The sequence below is a fragment of the Drosophila eugracilis genome, unplaced genomic scaffold, assembly GCF_018153835.1.
Source record: "Drosophila eugracilis isolate 14026-0451.02 unplaced genomic scaffold, ASM1815383v1 contig_1765, whole genome shotgun sequence".
NCBI classification, from domain to species: Eukaryota; Metazoa; Arthropoda; class Insecta; order Diptera; family Drosophilidae; genus Drosophila; species Drosophila eugracilis.
In genome coordinates this window covers 4,342,210-4,359,823 of record NW_024572605.1, presented here as the reverse complement: position 1 = coordinate 4,359,823, position 17,614 = coordinate 4,342,210, and the positions used below count along the sequence as shown (strand labels likewise).

Here is a 17,614-nt window from a genome sequence, read left to right as displayed (position 1 = left end):
CAATTTACATGGTATACACTATCGAGTCTTGTTTGACACACACGATCATATTGAAAAATCTAAAATGTATATAATAATTTTTTTAAGTCACCACACACCTTTTTCTTTTCACACATTTTGTACACACGTTTCAGTATTTATTTAGCAAAACCTTAAAAAATATTGATATTATATGTAAGTCAAATAAAAGGAAGAACATAACGCTTATTACATATATACACATATATAAGGTTGTGTTTTTACCAAAAATAATGCAGTCGTTTTTGTTGAACTTAATGGAAATTTCAAATTAAAAGGTACTTAAACTAGGATAAAAAGTCGTCTATTGTTTCCTCAATCGTGGGACTTTTCGGAGAATCCGGTTTTTCTTCCGATTTTGATTCCTCTGTTCTTTCTTTGGAGTAATTTTTAAGAAAGCTCGCGTATTCCGTAAACACCTTGAATGCGGCCCTTTGGAGCGACTTTTCTCCGTAATGATTAGAGGCCAGTATTTTGGCCAAGTTCTTATAATCACGCGTCATCAGGCAATTCCGGGCCAACCGAAGTTTTTCAGAGATAATAGATGGTTTTGTTTCGACGTACAATTCATAGCTAATAGAACGCACGCATGATGTGTTCTTATTTAGCCAATATCCATCCTCGGGATTATTGGCGATTTCCAGAGTGCGTTTCAAGACATTTGCCGGTATTCTTCTAGGCGGAAAGTTCGCAGCAACTATTTTCCGCGATGCGGTTTTGACACCTTTTCTTTTCATTTTACACGCGTCTATATCGCAGTACGTATCTGGAATAGAAATACAATAAAGAAAGTTTTCGATAAAGACGAAAATAACTTGGTAATCCTGATTGGCCTACAGTTATCGCAATACCTATTACAGCAATTAATTTTACCTTCAAGAAGCAATATTAAATTAAATTTAAAGGTAACACAAATGAGTTGCCTACAGCGATAAACAATGTAAATTTATTTAACAGCAATGACGATTAACAGTTCTCCCTGCTAAGATATCGATTACCCACATCCAATCGATATTCCTATTCGTCCGATATCCCACAAAGCAATATTTTCCGCATGCAACTAAAAACTAAATAATAAAATGCAAGCTGTGAAATTGTAATTGCCAAGTTGATTCGATTAGAAAAGCCACTTGGTTGCTGAAGAATCTCCATTCGGCCACCAGAAAGCCGACTGCCGGAAAAGCCCACTACCCAGCCGGAAATTGCAAGAATAGTTTCTTCGCCTTGAGGTTGCGATTTTACAATTTGTTGTCGGCTCCAGTGCAAAAGTCCCAAAAAACGTAAAGAATATTTTTCAGTAAGTCTCTGAGCGGTGAGTAACTAACCAATACTGGCCCATGTGTGCGAACAAATCCGACAAACAATATCTAATCTCTACGGGCAGGACAAAACCAGGCCGGTTCGTCGAGAGCAGGGCAGGATCAGGTGACTAGGAGCGGAGTAGAAAGGCAAGCCTGCGGGCAGCAGGGGCCCAAAGCTATGAGTGCTGCCAAGAAGTACAAGCCTATGGACACAACTGAACTGCACGAGAACACTGAAAATATCGCCGCCTGCCTGAAAAAGGCCGAGAACGCTGCTTCCACTGCTGTCGCCGCCTCGAGTCTGGGCCGCAGTGCTTTTGCTGCCCAAAACATGAACTCCGCATCCACCAATGGCGAACGCCTGCCAAATTTCTCAAAGCTGGGAAGCAGCCATGGGGAAATTCGCACGGCTTCAACTACCTCAAACCTTCTCAATCGCATGGGGGCGATACACAACAGCAAGCCCGGCGATGTCAAGAAGATAGTGATTAAGAACTTCAAGGGTAGGTTCTATCAAGTTTTAAATCCCTTCCAGTCTCAGCATGATGTAAATTTGTTCCCTTAGCTAAGCCCACACTGCCCGATAACTACTCCGAGGACACTTACGTCAAGCTCGAGGAGGCCGTTATCGCCATCCAGCTTTCTAAGCCCATTAAATATTCGTTGGAAGAGCTGTATCAGGCGGTGGTCAACATGTGCAGCCACAAGATGGATGCGCAATTGTACGCTAAACTCAAGGAGCTAACAGAGCAGCACGTAAAACGAAATATAAAGCTTAAGGAGCTCACTGGCGGCAGCATGGACAAACTGGTAAGTTACTGCCAAAAGTGTGATAAATGTTTTCTGAACTGTCAATCCCCTTGCAGATTTTGTTGGAGAAAATCAACCACTGGTGGCTCTCTTTCTGCCAGCAGATGATAATGATTCGCAGCATATTCCTATATATGGACCGGACCTATGTATTGCAGAACTCGTCTATTCATTCGATTTGGGACATGGGGCTGGACCTTTTCCGCATCCATTTTGCTCAGAACAGCGTTGTCCAAAAGCGAACCGTCGATGGTTTACTAACACTGATTGAAAAGGAACGCCAGGGCTCCACCGTGGACCGTGGTCTGTTGAAGAGTTTGGTTCGCATGCTGTGCGATCTGCAGATTTACACTAGCTCATTTGAGGAGAAGTTCCTCGACGCAACCAATCAACTTTATAAGGCTGAGAGTCAACGCAAGATGCAGGAACTGGAGGTGCCCGAGTACTTACAGCACGTCAACAAGCGTCTGGCCGAGGAGAACGAGCGCCTGCGGCACTATCTAGACTCCAGCACAAAGTATAAAGTGTCAGTCTCCATTAAAAACATATTATAAATGAATTTTTTCAGGCATCCGCTGATATACAATGTGGAAAAGGAGTTGCTTGCCGAACACCTTACGTCTATATTGCAAAAGGGGCTAGATTCATTGTTGGAAGACAACAGACTGACCGACCTCACGTTGTTGTACGGGCTGCTTAGCCGAGTCAAAAATGGAACTTCTGAATTGTGTGGGAACTTTAACGGTTTCATTAAGGTTTGTATTGATCCTTGAATACCATTACTACACATTTATTTAACGCTTTAAAAAAAAATTTATACAATATGTACTTTTTAGAAAAAGGGACGCACCATTGTCATCGATCCTGAGAAGGATAAGAGTATGGTCCAGGATCTGCTCGATTTCAAGGATAAAATGGATGTGATCGTTCGCAGTTGCTTTGAACACAACGAGAAATTCACAAACTCGTTACGTGAAGCATTTGAGTTCTTTATCAACCAGCGTGCCAACAAGCCGGCCGAGCTCATTGGTAAGCCCTTACGGTTACTAACTATCTTTTTCGTCGTTTGATGTAACCTGTTTCTTCCATTAGCAAAATATGTAGACATGAAATTGCGATCAGGTAACAAGGGAACCACCGATGAAGAATTGGAGAAGACTTTGGATAAAATTATGGTTCTGTTTCGATTTATACATGGAAAGGATGTCTTTGAAGCGTTTTACAAAAAGGTATGTGGTTTTCGATTGTCTTTTTGATTGCGATCAATGACTAAAACTTTTATAGGACTTGGCTAAACGATTACTTGTGGGTAAATCGGCTTCAGTGGATTCTGAAAAAAGTATGCTGTCTAAGCTAAAGCAGGAATGCGGCGGAGGATTTACGTCGAAACTGGAAGGCATGTTTAAGGACATGGAATTGAGTCGGGATATTAATATTGCTTTCCGCGGACATGCGTTAAGCAACAATCGCGATGTCCACAACTTGGATCTATGTGTCAGCATTCTGACCATGGGCTATTGGCCTACATATGCGCCCACGGAAGTCACAATGCCACCGCAGTTTATTAATCCCCAACAAATTTTTAACAAGTTTTATCTTGAAAAGCACAGCGGGCGGAAGTTGCAGTGGCAGCCAACTTTGGGAAATTGTATGCTGCGTGCGCAGTTTGATGCGGTAACTAAACTATGATTTTTATTATTACGGCATTTTTTGATCAATGCTTTATGTCTTCTATAGGGCCCAAAGGAATTGTTGGTTTCGCTGTTTCAAGCGCTTGTACTGTTATTGTTTAACGATAAGCCAATTCTAAGTTATGAGGAGATATTGGCCGCCACACTCATCGAGGATGGAGAGTTACGCCGAACACTGCAATCTCTGGCGTGCGGTCGCGCTCGCGTCATAACGAAAACACCGAAAGGTCGTGAAATTTTGGATGGCGACCAGTTTGACTTTAACAATGAGTTCACAAACAAATTGTTCAGGATCAAGATCAACCAAATACAGATGAAGGAGACGGTGAGATCCCTTTTCGATATTTTATTATTTCAGAAACTTATTCTATTATCCCCCAGAACGAAGAGCAAAAGGCGACGGAGGAGCGTGTTTTCCAGGATCGTCAGTATCAAATAGATGCGGCTATTGTGCGTATTATGAAAATGCGTAAAACGCTAAGTCACAATCTACTCATCACTGAGCTGTTCAACCAGCTCACCTTCCCCGTCAAGGTTCGTACAGTAGTCACGCCTATTATAAGCATCATGTGGACTAATGAGCTTGTTTATATTACAGCCCGCTGACTTAAAGAAACGTATCGAGTCACTCATAGATCGCGATTACATGGAGCGGGACAAGGATAATCAAAACCAATACAACTATGTGGCTTAAAATGCCTCCGGCTTCTGTGAACTTCGAACGCCGAGTCGATTGTACTTCGTTCTATACCATACGCATACATACTAACAGTCTAATGAAGTTTTTGGAGCGTCCTGGTCCGGTCAGCGATGTCTAGAGTCTTTTAGCTGTAATTTTGTTTCTTTCATAACAAGATCGATGAACAATTTCCCATCTAAAGGTAGTGTTGCGACAGTTCTTTTTGTAAGTTACCTTATCAACTAAAAAATTAGGCGTTTAATTTACAATCCGTGCCCCTCGAAAGAGATTGGAAAGTAGAATGCTCCAGCAATATAAAAATGTCCTCAAACCGATAAAAGAACCAAGCGTTCAATAAACTCATTTATTGGACTAATTGTAATTCGTTTACTTTTAATTGATAATTCTCCTTCAATTAACAATAGAAGTGACACTTGCAGGCTAATTTTCTAAAGGAAATATTTAAATAATTATAAATCGTACTCGTAACTCCGTATTGAAAAGAGATACGCATAAACTTAATAGTTTTTTATTTACCATAAATAAAAAAATTACGTGAAAATATTATAATGCACTGTGTGTTTCATTTGTATAATATAACCAGCATTACTGCTTCGACAGATTAGCATCGAGCCCTTTGTTAAGCATTTAGCAAAAGGAATATAGTATGTACAGTTGTTATAGTTAAAATTGAGAAATTAGGTAGATTATATACAGATCAGAAATAAATATTGCTCTCGCGTTTGCGTGCAGGGGTCATATCAAAAACGACATTGAGGCTGGTTTAGGTATCACAAATTCTCTTGCTGTTGTCCTCCTATCATTCTTTTTCACATGCAAATTAAAGCCGTCAACTTGCAAAGTTCTCAGTGGCTTTTATAGATATTTTACAAAAATAAATTTGGTGTCTCACGACATTAATACCATTTACGCCTCCACACTGTTCACGCTGTACTGCGAGCTGTCGTACTCGGACACGCTGTCGGAGCCGTAGCCTCCGAATCCTGTCACCGATGGTCGCACGCCGCTGGTCCTCACCCCATTATCTTTAAGCACATCGGGCACGTAGATAGGCGCTGGACCAGCGATCTCCACAATACTAGGACGCCGCGTCGCCGCACAGCGTTTAATTGGTGACATAAAAGTGAACAGTGTCAGGGTGATCGCCAGACTGATGATAAGCAGCAGGAAGCGAGCCATTCCGTCATCGCCTCGGAAGTAACATATCATGGCCATGACCAGCACTAAGATCACAACGGAGAACTTGGTCATTGTGACTGCCGTCGAGTGTATCTTTCCACCCTTGCGTGAGATCATGTTCGATGGTCCGTATGCAAAGTAGAGGTTGTGACGGTCTACAAAGTGTTTCAGGCAAATGTAAATCATTGCGAAGGGCATAATCAACGGACAGGCTACGCTATAAACAATAGCTATAGTAAAAACCAGCGTGGTCCAGGCGTAGTGTGTGCCGAAAGGAAACTCAATAAGAATAGCCTTGCGAATGTATGGTGTTTCTGCTTTCGATTTAGCCTTTAGCAATGACCAAATGTAGACAATCAGCTCCGGGAAACGCAACAGCTCCAGCGCAGTACCAATAAACGCAGCCGTAATTATGTAGTTTACGTAGAATGAGCCTCGTTCGGGCAAGAATATGCACTGCCAGCGATCAGTCTGATTGGTGAATCCCCACTCTAGCAGAGCCTGTGCCGATGTCAGTCCAAGGGAGGGCAAAATCATAATCATCATAAGCAAATAGCTAAAGCACTTTGTCATGATCGAGTAGTTTTGCTTGGAGCGCGTGTAGTGACGCATCCACTTGTCTGAAATGGCCACAATGACGGGCATTAATGCCGACAGGGTCCACAGCATTAAAGTGGGTAGGAAATCGGATACAAGCGGTGAGATCTTCCCTTCTGTTTCCTTTATCCATGGCCGGCTGTTTAGAAGGCTTACCACCATGGCCGGCGTTGACAGGAAGAAGAGTACCAAAAAGAGCACCGCGTTCACGCAAAAGAACTTTAAGTACCAGTGGCTCTTGTTCACGTTCAAGTTCTCCCAGAAGAGGTCATCTGGGGACGGAGCGAAAACCAAGCGCCATTGACGGTAGGTTCCAGGCGTGAAGTGGGTGACAATGTTCTGCGCCTCTTGCACGGTGGACACAGTGATAAACGCAATGTCCAGGGGTTCGTTCATAGTAGAAGCACGCAGGCGGGCCACGTCCCCGGATAACTTACGCTCCTCCCGCTGATAGTACTCGTAGGCGTTTTCCTTCTTGCAGGAACACATTTCCGGCTTAGCCTTTGGTAAAAAATTATATTACAGTGATTGCGTTTCATTTTTGAGCGGATAAACTCACCATCAGCGTATCTCTATTTCGGTGATGTTCGCAGTATAAACGAGCGTCGTGAACCCTCTCGAACTCGGCATTCCTTACGTATAGTCGTGAAATGTTGTAAGCTATCGACACATTCTCGATGGTGACATCCGGGAAGAGCTCCTGCATGTAGTTCCGCACCACGGTCTTGTTACGATCGCTTGAGGAGATATTCGATATCATAATGGTGCGAGTGGCTGCCTTTTTGAAAGCATTCCGTCCAGAGGCTCGCCTCATAATAAGCACCACGAGCGGTATATAGAGAATCGTTATGATAGTGTGTACCCAAAGCCAAGGCGAATCTGGTGAGAGATTCGCCATTGTGGTGCGGCCAAAAGCATTTACATCGTACGGGTTTTCCGTGGGACCGTTTAGAAAATTAACGGGCAATATAATGACCACCGAAACTATTGTTACCAAAGCCATTACGGCCATCAGATGCTGCTGAAATGACAGGTAGTGCACTGCATCAGGTCCAGTGTGCAGCAGAATGGTCTCCTTGCGCAATTTCAGCGTGACTTTGATCCAGCCAAATAGGCCCTCTTCGGGTTGAATAGGCGACAAGGGCGTGGAGTCGGCGATCACCTGGGTGGCGGTACTTGGTCTCGGCGACACTTGTGTCGAAGTGCTAGGCTGGGGATCGATTACACTAGCAGCCCGCGAATAAAATATCTCAGTCCAGCGCTTTTTACTACCATTGCTGTTGACCAGCGCAAGGCGACCAAAGTCGCCAGCCTGGTGTCGTAGGGTCGTGAACAAAAGTATCAGTAGTACCCAGAAGATGGTGTTCAGTATAAGGGTTTCTGGTATGCCATTGTAGGCGGTTGTGAAGAACGAGGTGCGATTAGCCACCGCCTGGCAGTAGGAAAGATTACTGCTGTCCGACATGACCAACGGATGAATCACTGAAAACGCAAAGAAATCAGAAGCAATTAGTTTAAAACGTTTGTGCTCGAAGCTATTGATAAAGTCTTGATAAGAGCACAGCTGATCGGCCTTTATCCAAAGTAATTACTTGTTTGTGTGCTGATAAGGCCGTGGGAAAACCGTGGGATCTAAGAACCAAATCCCTTCTGATCGGCATTTAGCCCATGCCCCCGAAACAGATTAATCTTTTTAGGTCACTCGGTCAAATGAAACGAAGTACACAGACCACAGATGCAGATGGTGGTTGGAAAAGAAATGTGCCCACAGATTAGCCTATTTAAAACTTACTGCTTTAACGTTGTACATATATACGCGAACGGTATCTTTATGAGCGAAGTCAGAAAAAACACCAACTAAGACACTTTGATTAATAAGTGAGCTTTAGAAATGAGATAATAGGCGAGTCAAACATGTTTTTGTGTGGACATGAGCCAACATGGAAAAGGGGGTGGTTGTTTGTGGGGGGAAGAAGCACTACGTCATATTGGACCACCTCTCTTCTTTCGCTTTGTCTACGAAATGAATCATCAAAAGCCAATTTTCTCTTTTGTCTGTCGCGTGGCAATTGTGAAAAATACAATAAAGGAAAACCACTCAGCGCATATACTTATTTAATTATTTTTCAGAAACCAAACGATTGTGCGTTTGTGTGCATCCGATTGTTATTCACTTTCTTTGCCCTGCTGTTACAAAACGTTTCACTTCATACCTCGGTAGAAAATTATTATTTTCAGTAACTTCTTTCGGCAAACTTTATATTAAACATCAGCTTAAATCGCTTCAATCCTTCATTAGTAAAAACAGCTTTGTGTCGTAAAAATTATATTTCCTTTTCGCACCGTCTTCACTGCATTTCGCTGGCAGTTATATTATCGAATGCTTACTATCGATATTTCGGCAGGGCTAGGGGTACTCTTCTTCATAATAATTAAAATATTATAATTTTGATAATAAAAATTTAAAAAAATTAGGGTTTTAATAATAATAAGCGATTTATGAAATTGTACAAAAAATAATAATAACAATAATATTCATATGTTATCATCATCTTAATGCAACAGCTGTAATGCAACTCTGTGTTTTGAAAACGCTGTCGTCGTAAATAAATATAGGCTTCTACTTGTTTTCGGTGTTATAATAATTTAAACAGATGTCAATCATTTTCTTTTGGCATAGTTTACGTAGTTGAGAAAGTCAATTATTTAAGAAAAGAATTAATAATTATAAAAACTTTTTGGAGTATTATTATTCTTTTCGTCTTTAACAAAAAAACCTTATTATGGTTGATTTTATTTTCAAAATTTCCATTCTCCCTGACGAGAATGTAGTTTCAGTCGGATGTCCGGGCTTTAATACCGAGTTGTTCATTCCTCAGATCGTTAGTGGAAGACTCACTCTTCAGAACATTTTACCCCACCGGCGGTGCTGTCCCGAGAGCAGGATGTTGTCGGATCCCTTGAGCGGCGTTATGGGAACAAGGACTCCAACCCGCCGCTCCAATCATAACAGCGAGCGCTCCACTCCCCTTGCCCAGAGTACTCCGGCAATGGTGCCCATTATCAATTCTCGAGGCAAAGAGAATATCAAACCGCATGTAACTCCTGAAGTAGTGCGATTCCGTCCGTTTCCGCAGGCTTCATTGGGTGAAGACAACATAAATATAATCTCCGACGACGAATGGCCTAGCCAGAAACAGTCTTCAGAAAGCATTTGCGTGACGTCCCTCGAGCCACAATTGCCGGCTTTGATTGATATCCATCCAGAGCCAAGGATCTCTCCTGGTGTAGCAGAGCTGAGGAACAACACTCCCAGGATGCCCCCCTTACGGACCTATACCCGTAAAAATGCAGGAACAACAAGCAAAAAGAAACCAACCGCCGCCTGGTCTCCTCTCCAAAAGAGGAAGAGGATAGCGTCAATATCCGCTACTAAGGTTCCGAGTCCCACTATGAAATTGGAGGTGCGACAGCGAAAACTTATTGTGGATACTAAGAAGACATTGGAAGCCCATGATCCCAGCAAATATAATCCGGTGCCGATTACAAAGAAGAAAATAATCAGAAAGCAGGTGAACGGAAAGACTCGAAAGCAGTTTGAAGCTCTAAAAGTCACTGCTTTTGATTTGCTCACCTTTCCTTGTAAGACCACTATGTCTAAAAATCTAATTAAGCAATTCCAAGGCTCTTGCATGAACAAGGTATGCACCACGTTGCCAAATTACGCAGAGATTGCTGTTGTCTCACCAATACAAACTGATCGAGAGGTGAAGACGCTGGTGGCCAGGCAGAAGCGAATGGACCATATTAACCAGAAATTTAGCGCCGTGATGTCCAAGAGCAAGGTCATCTAGAGTGAATCATCTCGGCTTTCAAACAATGCTAAACATGCATACACACATAAATGCAGATGTAATATAGGAAAACATTTCTTAATTTGTTCTCATTTTATCTTTACAAGTATTATACATTTACCAAAAAGGAACACATTCTGTCTAATATATGTACAAGTATATCTTAAGCTAGTCTAGGGAAGCCTACATTAACATTGAATAACTATTATATGATTTTGTACGACAAAACTTTTTTGTGATTGGGGGTATTATGTAGTCTCCTAAGAGCTGCGGCAGCGGAAGCAGGCCTTAAATCCCCGTTTAATGGCTCGTATATTGTGGACGACCTGTTCCTGCAGTGGAAAATGATGCATTAGATGCTAAAAAGGGCCAACTGGTGTCCTATTTACCTGCATTAGATTGAAGCACATGGCAATCACGGCCATGCCGAGAAGCAGATACATGGCGCAGAGTATGAAGCTGACCTCAACCTTATCTTTATCGGCGGTTATCTGTTGAGTAGAATTTATAAAATTAAAATCAATAATCAATTTTTTATTATAGAACATTTTACCACACGATCACCCGGCACCAGATCCCCAAATCCAATGCTGCTGAGTGATATTAGACAAAAGTAGCTGCCATCCAGATAATTCCAGTCCTCCCAACGCCCAAAGAGCAGGGCACCCCAGAGGATGTATCTGAAATCAAAAGAATCTTTTTGTGCTTTTAGCTTACCATTAAGTTGGAGTTCCTCTTACCCGACCATAACGAATATGCAGACAGTGACTGGCACTGTAATCTCATCTGTACTGCCTCGTATTTCCCTCTCAATATCCGAGTCAGATTCTGTGTACGGAATATCCACTAGGCTGGAACTCTGACGGGAACTCCGGGTATAGTCACTACTGCTGCTGTTCGAGGTAGTTGTGCTGCTGGTGCTGGAGTAACTGCTGCTTCCTCGGGCGTTCTCCATGTCGTGCATTTGGAGCTGAAACGAGATAAAGAAACTAAGAAGATATCCAACGAATGTAACGTATTCTTAACCAACCGCTCTTGCCAACTGTCGCATTTTTCGACGCTCGCGGATAATTCGGCGCTTGGCCACACCGGGACATATTCGACACAGGCAAACCTTTGAGTAAATCCACTTAAAGGATTTGGCCAGGACATCTCCGATGTTGGACAAGTAGAGCAGGAATAGCGGCATGCCAATTATCGCATACAGAATGGTTACCAGTTTTCCCCATTCGGATTGAGGGGTAATGTTTCCATATCCGATCGTCGTGATTACAGTCAGCGAGTAGAGAAAGGCACCGGAGAAGCTCCATTGTTCTACGTCGGGTCCCTTTAGCTGCTTCTTTACTATGGCCCGCTGGTAGTCCAGAAGCGCATCGTTAACCCTACAGGGATCGTTTTTAGTTAAAGGAAAACCAAAAGAATTTATTCTTACCGCTTCCTGAAGACATGGTGATCGAAAAAGCTAAAGTTTGCCGCCGTAAGCTCCCAAATGCGGTTTAGGCACTCGCCGCTAAAATTTTTTTCTATAAATCGATGGGGCTTCTCTGACTTAAGGCGCTCGTACTCGAATATCTCGATGGCCTGGAATATGAACGCACCACCGATAATATAGAATGTGACTAAAAGGATGATGCCCACATTGCTGAACATAAAGGCTGTAAAGTGGCGGCAGTGATCCTTAAAGCGCTCGAAGGCCGGCTTCTCCTTCCGACGGAAGGAGCTGCGTCGCGAGGACATGTCTTAGTGGCTCGTTTCCGTTTCGGTTTTAGTTCCGGTTCCGGTTTCGATTGACCCTCCACCCGTGTTCGCCTGGACATGCTCGGGTCTGGTACGACACTCGCACCGGTGACGATTGAAAGGATTTCCGGCTACCTATTGCTAAAAATACATCCGCGATTAGTTTACCAAATCGTGTCCCATGTGCAGAGCGGTAAATAAATAAGGCACCCTCTATATTATCAAAGTGTTTGGCGGCATAAATCTTTTTAAAGAATAAGTAGACGATGCTCTGACTTGTGTGGGTGGTTTATTTTCATGGTTTGGGATTATCACGAAATATTATGATCAATGTTCAATGCTAAGGCTGTTAAATGAATAATTATTACTAAGTTTATCCATTAATTCTAAACATGTGAAAGAAAATTTTGGGTTTTAAAATAAAGGCATACACATTGAATTGACACATTGACTAATAATTTCGTGTGAAAAATTCAAATCAATATATTTGAAAAAATTCGCATTAGCATAATTGATTATATTTGATTGTCACTAAGTTAAGCCGATTACTGCTACCCTTGAACTGTTGAAAATTCTAAAATTGCATGTAACTTATTCACTGTGACAGTTTGCAGGCATTTTTGAGAGAAGTCCAATATTTCGGTTAGCAGCATGAATGAGTTTTTATTTTTAATACAGTGTTTTGTATGTTCTCTAATAAATGGCCAACATGAACATGAATTATTGGACTACAATCTTGGCAGCTGGCCTATGGAACAGTCACATCATCTCGTCGCAACGCTACTCATCCCATCCCCACGGATCGTTTGTGTGTGGTATTTCAAATTTCTCGCGTGGCCGGTGGATGACACTCGTCTAGATTCGAGAATTGATGGCGTAGCCGTGGCGTCAAATTGGAAAGTTCCTAACGATCCTATGCGCCCCCGTCTGCGGTTGCCAAATGCTGCTTGTTTTTGTTTGGTTTTCAATCTTTTTTTAAGGTTTTATTTAGTGGGTGTGAAATACGAGTTCATTGGGGGATTATTTTTATAAACTTCTGTTCTGGATGTGGCCGACAGTCATTCGGTTGATTTGTGGCCTTAGTATTTCGCCGATCCACTATCCACGGATCTCAATCTGGTTAGCCTTGGAATATCTTCCCACCTCACGCATTCGCATAGCGTATCTTTTTTTGGAATTCTGGCAGGTACGCAGGTATATTTTTATTGATTTGCTCAATCTGGCACGCACTCGGCCAGTGGGCATAAATTGAAATCAATTTGCAATTGATGTCTGCCTTATTTACAGCCAAAAACATATACATAATTAAAAAATCCAAACACAAAACAAACACAAACTAAAAACTGAGGCCCGCCGGGTCCAAAATGTGTGTGTGGTTTTCCCAACAAAAATACACAAAACCGCGGAAGGAAAACACATTAGTGGATGATGATCATGCTTTTCGCAGGGCAAATCGATGGGGCTGACATAAAAAACATGCCCCACTGTTTATGTTTTTAATGCAATTAAGCCATGAGAGTAACGAGCACGCCCGAGACTCTAGCCAAGATCGAGCGCATTTTGTGGGCGGCAATTAAAATGCACTTCGGACGAGTTCAGTTTCTTCGGTATATTTTTGGCCAGAGGCAATAAAGCCATTTTCCGTTTGGACGTACACTCATTAGCTCGAAATGTCTGTTTCGCATAGCATCAAAATTTTTAATTATAATTGCTCTGAAAATTTCCAAGACATTCTAAACCGAATCCCAAGATTAACGAAAAAGAAAGATCAAAGGAAAAGGCGCAGGAAACGGTCAGCTAATGTATTGTATTCAGATATGCTTTAGAATCAAGGGGTCGATATAGGCACAAAAAATTAGTTTAAAATTTTTCAATATAGCTGCTATAAAGTTGATTCTTGGAAGTGGCCTTATCCCATTTTATTTACTTGGCCAATTGAGTTGCCTTTTAGTTAGCAACTAAGTTGCGTCATGTCTCTCTGTTTTTGTTTATGCGAGTTGATGATTAAAAACACACTTCAAAATGATGTTTACATGGGTATTACCTCATTACCTGAGGTGCCCTGATTTTTTCTAAAATCTATTGCCAAGTTTTTGGCCAATTTTTAGCGTCAGTTGTCAATCATTGTTCACAATCATCACAAGGCTTAGTATATATGGTAAGTACTAGTTTTTGCAGATCCTTCAACCAGCACACTTGCACAATTAATTCTTAACATTTAATTTGCCACGCCGCGAGGAAAATTGAAAGCAAGAGATGCTTAAATATGACAGACAGCCCCAGAATGTTAAGTGTCAGCGGCTACACGAGAGGAGATTTTAAAATTTAATTACGGTGAAAATTCGGTGACAATGGCGGGGCGAAAAAGTTGGCTGGCATGGAAAATAAGAAATTACGGCGACGACATCATCACCACACATTGATGGCCAGCATCCCAATTGACATGACAGATCGGCACAGAACCACCGAGACACCGAACTGAAAACGTGTGCGAGTCAAAAACTAATTTTCGAACATTGACCGCTGAATGGGAGAATTGGTTGCGTATCGAGTTGCTGCTCCTGAATGCCGGGAAAAAATGTAAAAACAAAATCAGTGTATTGAGAGATTTATGAATTCGCTATCCGGAAGAAACACAGAGAAAAAGTTAAAAAAAAAACACTGTATCGAAAGATTTATTCATTCTTTTTTCGGAAGAAAGCTCACGAAGAGCGTTTGAAAAATTATAAATTTATCTGAATACTATTTTAGTAAATGATAACATAGTTAAATTTAAAAATCTATAACTAAAGTATATAAATGAACGTAATTTCTTAGTATTTCTCGCTGTGCACAAATTGAAACGTCAAAAAATATTTTAAAATTATTTTAGACACAATATGGGATGTGTTCAATTAGATGCCTATTTAAAATATCTTTAGAAAACTTTAATGGTTCATTCAGAAAAATCTATTTATTGAAAAGATGATTGATTAAGGAGGAACACTTGAAAATGTTTGTAGTTTCAATTTGAATTCTGATTGATAAACACTCAAAAAGGTTTTAACATTTTGTTAAAAAGTTTTCATCTAGAGGATTTTAATATATATTTCAATTTTGAATATCATTTTAAAATAATAGTTTACTATAAAGTTTTTAAGTCTCAAGGGTAAAGTTCACTGGTAATTTTAAAGGATCACGAACCTGTTTATTATTTCAGTTTGTTGATGGGAATTATGATGCTATTAATGCTCCTTGCCAGATGCTCACCCGTGACGTCATGAGCGGCGAATCGGCTGGCTGGCAATTGTTGTTGTTGTTGTTTTTGTGTCTGTTGGATCTTCGAACGCTCCGTTTATTTTAGCAGCTGATGTATTTCCGAACTATGCATGTGGAATATTATTTATGTTTGCCCGCTCTGTATATTGTTTTATCAGTGTTATTCAACGCACGCCATGAAATTCCTGCACTAAGCTATTTTACAGATTTTCCCGAGAGAGTTTTTCCATATCCCGAATCCGGTTGATCTGCATAGAATAACTTCTTGGCTTGTTTCGCGTGCCTTGTTTATTTTTAACCGCACCACACTTGACTTCATTTAGCCATCACCATCACCCAACCCGCCCGTTTTCCGATGCCGAATGCCAGATCCCGGAGCAAGTGCCTCATTCGCCGGCCGTGCGCGCTGCTCGACGTTCCGCTGCCCACTAAAATCCGTACTCGGACCCGTATTTATAGACGGCTGTCTTGACGCGCTACCTGTGACGTCGCTGCGCTCCATTGTTGAATACGGAATGGGGATCGGCGATCTTTCGCCACAGAGAGAGGAATTCCACTCTCCCAGAGATCAGATCGCAACGAACTACGAATGCCCTATATGTATATTTGAAAACCTTTTTTTTTAAACAATTTATTTATTTTTCATATTGGTTTTCATTCTACTACACAATATAATATTTTAAATTTATGAAAATTGACCGAAAACATATAAAAATATTTACAAGGCCTATTTAATCTTGGACTTAAAGCCATTCTCCATCAGCGGTGCCACATCCTTGGGATCGCGGCTTCTCGTTTCCGGCAGATACCGACAGGTCAGAAAAAACCCATAAATGCAGAACACGACACATATAAGAAAAGCATATGGTCCTATGGCCGAGTTCAAGGTGGGAAAGACCATGTTGAGGAGAAAGTTAGCAAGCCAGTTGAAAAAACTTCCAAAGGCCATTGCTGAAGGACGCGGCGGTGATTCGAAAATCTCTGTGGAGTCGAAAGAGATAAGCTATAAACCGGATATCACGATGGATGTCAACCTGATCCAATGAAATATGGAATGGGCCCCAGACCCAGGTTAAAAGCAGCGATATACAGAGACAGGAAGACAATGCATCCAATTGAAAACTCCTGAATGGATAACTGTGGATGGATGGGAACGTAATCAGATCAGATACCAATAAGTCAGATATATACAATCAAACCATAAGTTGTAGACCAACGATCAGCAGGGCCAAGAAGATGGCGGACAAAAGGCACGAGAGCATCATCAGTAGGCGTCTGTCAAACCTCCTCATCAACAAGGGACCCGAAAGGGCGATTAATAAATTCTCGCATCCTAAAGTGAAGTTAAGCCATAAAGCAACCTTCGTAGAGAATCCAGCATGGGTGAAAATATTCACAGAATAAAACCAAATCTGGAAGAATGTAGGTTGTGATATAATATGTTACATATATTTTGGGTAAAATCACTCACCGCACTGATGCCGCTCATCTGCTGGACGAAATGAAAGGAGCTTACGATGATCAGTGGCATCTTGAACTTACTGTTGCCTAGGACTTGCCTTAAGGTCACCTTTTGAGTCGTCGCCTCGGACGCGACTTCAAACTCCGCCATCTCCGCATTTACTCGTCCTTCATCCCTCCGTAGACGCATTAGAGCCACTCTGGCCTTTTCCTTCTTGCCCTGTGACATTAGGAAGCGAGGACTCTCCGGGAACCAAAAAATGGGTGCCAATCCTACTATCACAAATATTCCTGAAGCGCCCAGAGCATAAGGCCATAGACTCTCAGTTCCGAGAAAAAAATCAAAGCTAAAAATTTGACCCAAAACGATTCCTCCGGTGATCCCAATGCAGGTAAAGACACCCACACTGCCACTTAGTTCCACTGGGGCCAACTCCACCAAGTACATGGGCTGGGTGGCGTAGATCAGAGCGGCAGCCAGTCCTGCGATCAGACGACCCAGCAGCAGCATCTCGATGGAGTTGGCCATCCGGCAGAAGAGCTGACAGATGCAGGACACCAGCATTAGTAATCCACTGAGCGTCAGAATTCCTCGACGTCCTAAGCGGGCATTAAATAGGGGGGCAAATGGGGTCCCCATCATGCCGCCAATTAGGAATATGGAGACCACAGCCGACATCATTATAGTTATCTGAGAATCACCCAGCCGCGATGAATACCGGGTTAGAGCCGACTCCATTATCCACGATCTGATGAACTAGAGGTGCTTTTTAGTTAGCAAATATAATTGGTAATCCTTCGCATGACCCACCACAGATGGAGCATTTACCACGCCAAATGCATAGCCGATGGGAATGACGCTGCCCACGGTGATGCACACGCAGATGAGCATCAACAGGGCCGTCCAGCCCTGCTTTCCATCGGCCATACCAAAATTTATATTTTTCAAAATCGATCCAAAATATTGACAATTAAAAACGGCCAGTTTTATAATTCCTAAAGTCTGGA

General features: G+C 42.0%; 6 protein-coding genes across 10 annotated transcripts; 2 read left to right on the top strand and 4 right to left on the bottom strand.

Annotated features, from left to right (window-relative positions):
- Positions 1 to 124: 124 nt before the first annotated feature.
- LOC108109011 lies at positions 125 to 997 on the bottom strand. 2 transcript variants are annotated; one of them, XM_017217283.1, is made up of 2 exons: positions 892 to 997; positions 125 to 784 (listed from the first exon to the last, which is right to left on the bottom strand). In XM_017217283.1, exon 2 carries the CDS (start codon positions 753 to 755, stop codon positions 306 to 308), a length of 450 nt encoding a protein of 149 aa, XP_017072772.1. In that variant the 5' UTR covers positions 756 to 784; positions 892 to 997; the 3' UTR covers positions 125 to 305. The 2 variants fall into 2 exon arrangements, with proteins under 2 accessions (XP_017072772.1, XP_017072773.1); XM_017217284.1 differs by having other exon boundaries at positions 870 to 953.
- A 36-nt stretch (positions 998 to 1,033) lies between these two features.
- On the top strand, positions 1,034 to 4,875 carry LOC108108996 (cullin-4A). Of its 3 annotated transcripts, none has more exons than XM_017217261.2 (11): positions 1,034 to 1,315; positions 1,403 to 1,822; positions 1,885 to 2,129; positions 2,186 to 2,646; positions 2,698 to 2,884; positions 2,966 to 3,158; positions 3,222 to 3,358; positions 3,414 to 3,803; positions 3,867 to 4,145; positions 4,202 to 4,354; positions 4,419 to 4,875. In XM_017217261.2, the coding sequence occupies exons 2-11, from the start codon at positions 1,498 to 1,500 to the stop codon at positions 4,512 to 4,514; spliced, it is 2,466 nt and encodes an 821-aa protein (XP_017072750.1). In that variant the 5' UTR covers positions 1,034 to 1,315; positions 1,403 to 1,497; the 3' UTR covers positions 4,515 to 4,875. The 3 variants fall into 3 exon arrangements, with proteins under 3 accessions (XP_017072750.1, XP_017072749.1, XP_017072751.1); XM_017217260.2 differs by having other exon boundaries at positions 1,034 to 1,330; XM_017217262.2 differs by having other exon boundaries at positions 1,270 to 1,315; positions 1,399 to 1,822.
- A 137-nt stretch (positions 4,876 to 5,012) lies between these two features.
- On the bottom strand, positions 5,013 to 8,669 carry LOC108108998 (calcium permeable stress-gated cation channel 1). Of its 2 annotated transcripts, none has more exons than XM_017217265.2 (3): positions 8,510 to 8,669; positions 6,856 to 7,778; positions 5,013 to 6,797 (listed from the first exon to the last, which is right to left on the bottom strand). In XM_017217265.2, the coding sequence occupies exons 2-3, from the start codon at positions 7,759 to 7,761 to the stop codon at positions 5,427 to 5,429; spliced, it is 2,277 nt and encodes a 758-aa protein (XP_017072754.1). In that variant the 5' UTR covers positions 7,762 to 7,778; positions 8,510 to 8,669; the 3' UTR covers positions 5,013 to 5,426. The 2 variants fall into 2 exon arrangements, with proteins under 2 accessions (XP_017072754.1, XP_017072753.1); XM_017217264.2 differs by lacking the exon at positions 8,510 to 8,669 and adding an exon at positions 8,089 to 8,435.
- Positions 8,670 to 8,901: 232 nt separating this feature from the next.
- LOC108109276 lies at positions 8,902 to 10,378 on the top strand. Its single transcript, XM_017217768.1, has one exon. The coding sequence runs from the start codon at positions 9,080 to 9,082 to the stop codon at positions 10,148 to 10,150; it is 1,071 nt and encodes a 356-aa protein (XP_017073257.1). The 5' UTR covers positions 8,902 to 9,079; the 3' UTR covers positions 10,151 to 10,378.
- LOC108109275 (TWiK family of potassium channels protein 18) lies at positions 10,213 to 15,561 on the bottom strand. The gene is made up of 7 exons (XM_017217767.1): positions 15,071 to 15,561; positions 11,583 to 12,028; positions 11,181 to 11,532; positions 10,891 to 11,120; positions 10,704 to 10,830; positions 10,540 to 10,641; positions 10,213 to 10,482 (listed from the first exon to the last, which is right to left on the bottom strand). The coding sequence occupies exons 2-7, from the start codon at positions 11,885 to 11,887 to the stop codon at positions 10,411 to 10,413; spliced, it is 1,188 nt and encodes a 395-aa protein (XP_017073256.1). The 5' UTR covers positions 11,888 to 12,028; positions 15,071 to 15,561; the 3' UTR covers positions 10,213 to 10,410.
- A 260-nt stretch (positions 15,562 to 15,821) lies between these two features.
- On the bottom strand, positions 15,822 to 17,538 carry LOC108108899 (solute carrier family 2, facilitated glucose transporter member 3). The gene is made up of 5 exons (XM_017217121.2): positions 17,418 to 17,538; positions 16,617 to 17,363; positions 16,345 to 16,557; positions 16,180 to 16,282; positions 15,822 to 16,126 (listed from the first exon to the last, which is right to left on the bottom strand). The coding sequence occupies exons 1-5, from the start codon at positions 17,532 to 17,534 to the stop codon at positions 15,873 to 15,875; spliced, it is 1,434 nt and encodes a 477-aa protein (XP_017072610.1). The 5' UTR covers positions 17,535 to 17,538; the 3' UTR covers positions 15,822 to 15,872.
- Positions 17,539 to 17,614: the final 76 nt, after the last annotated feature.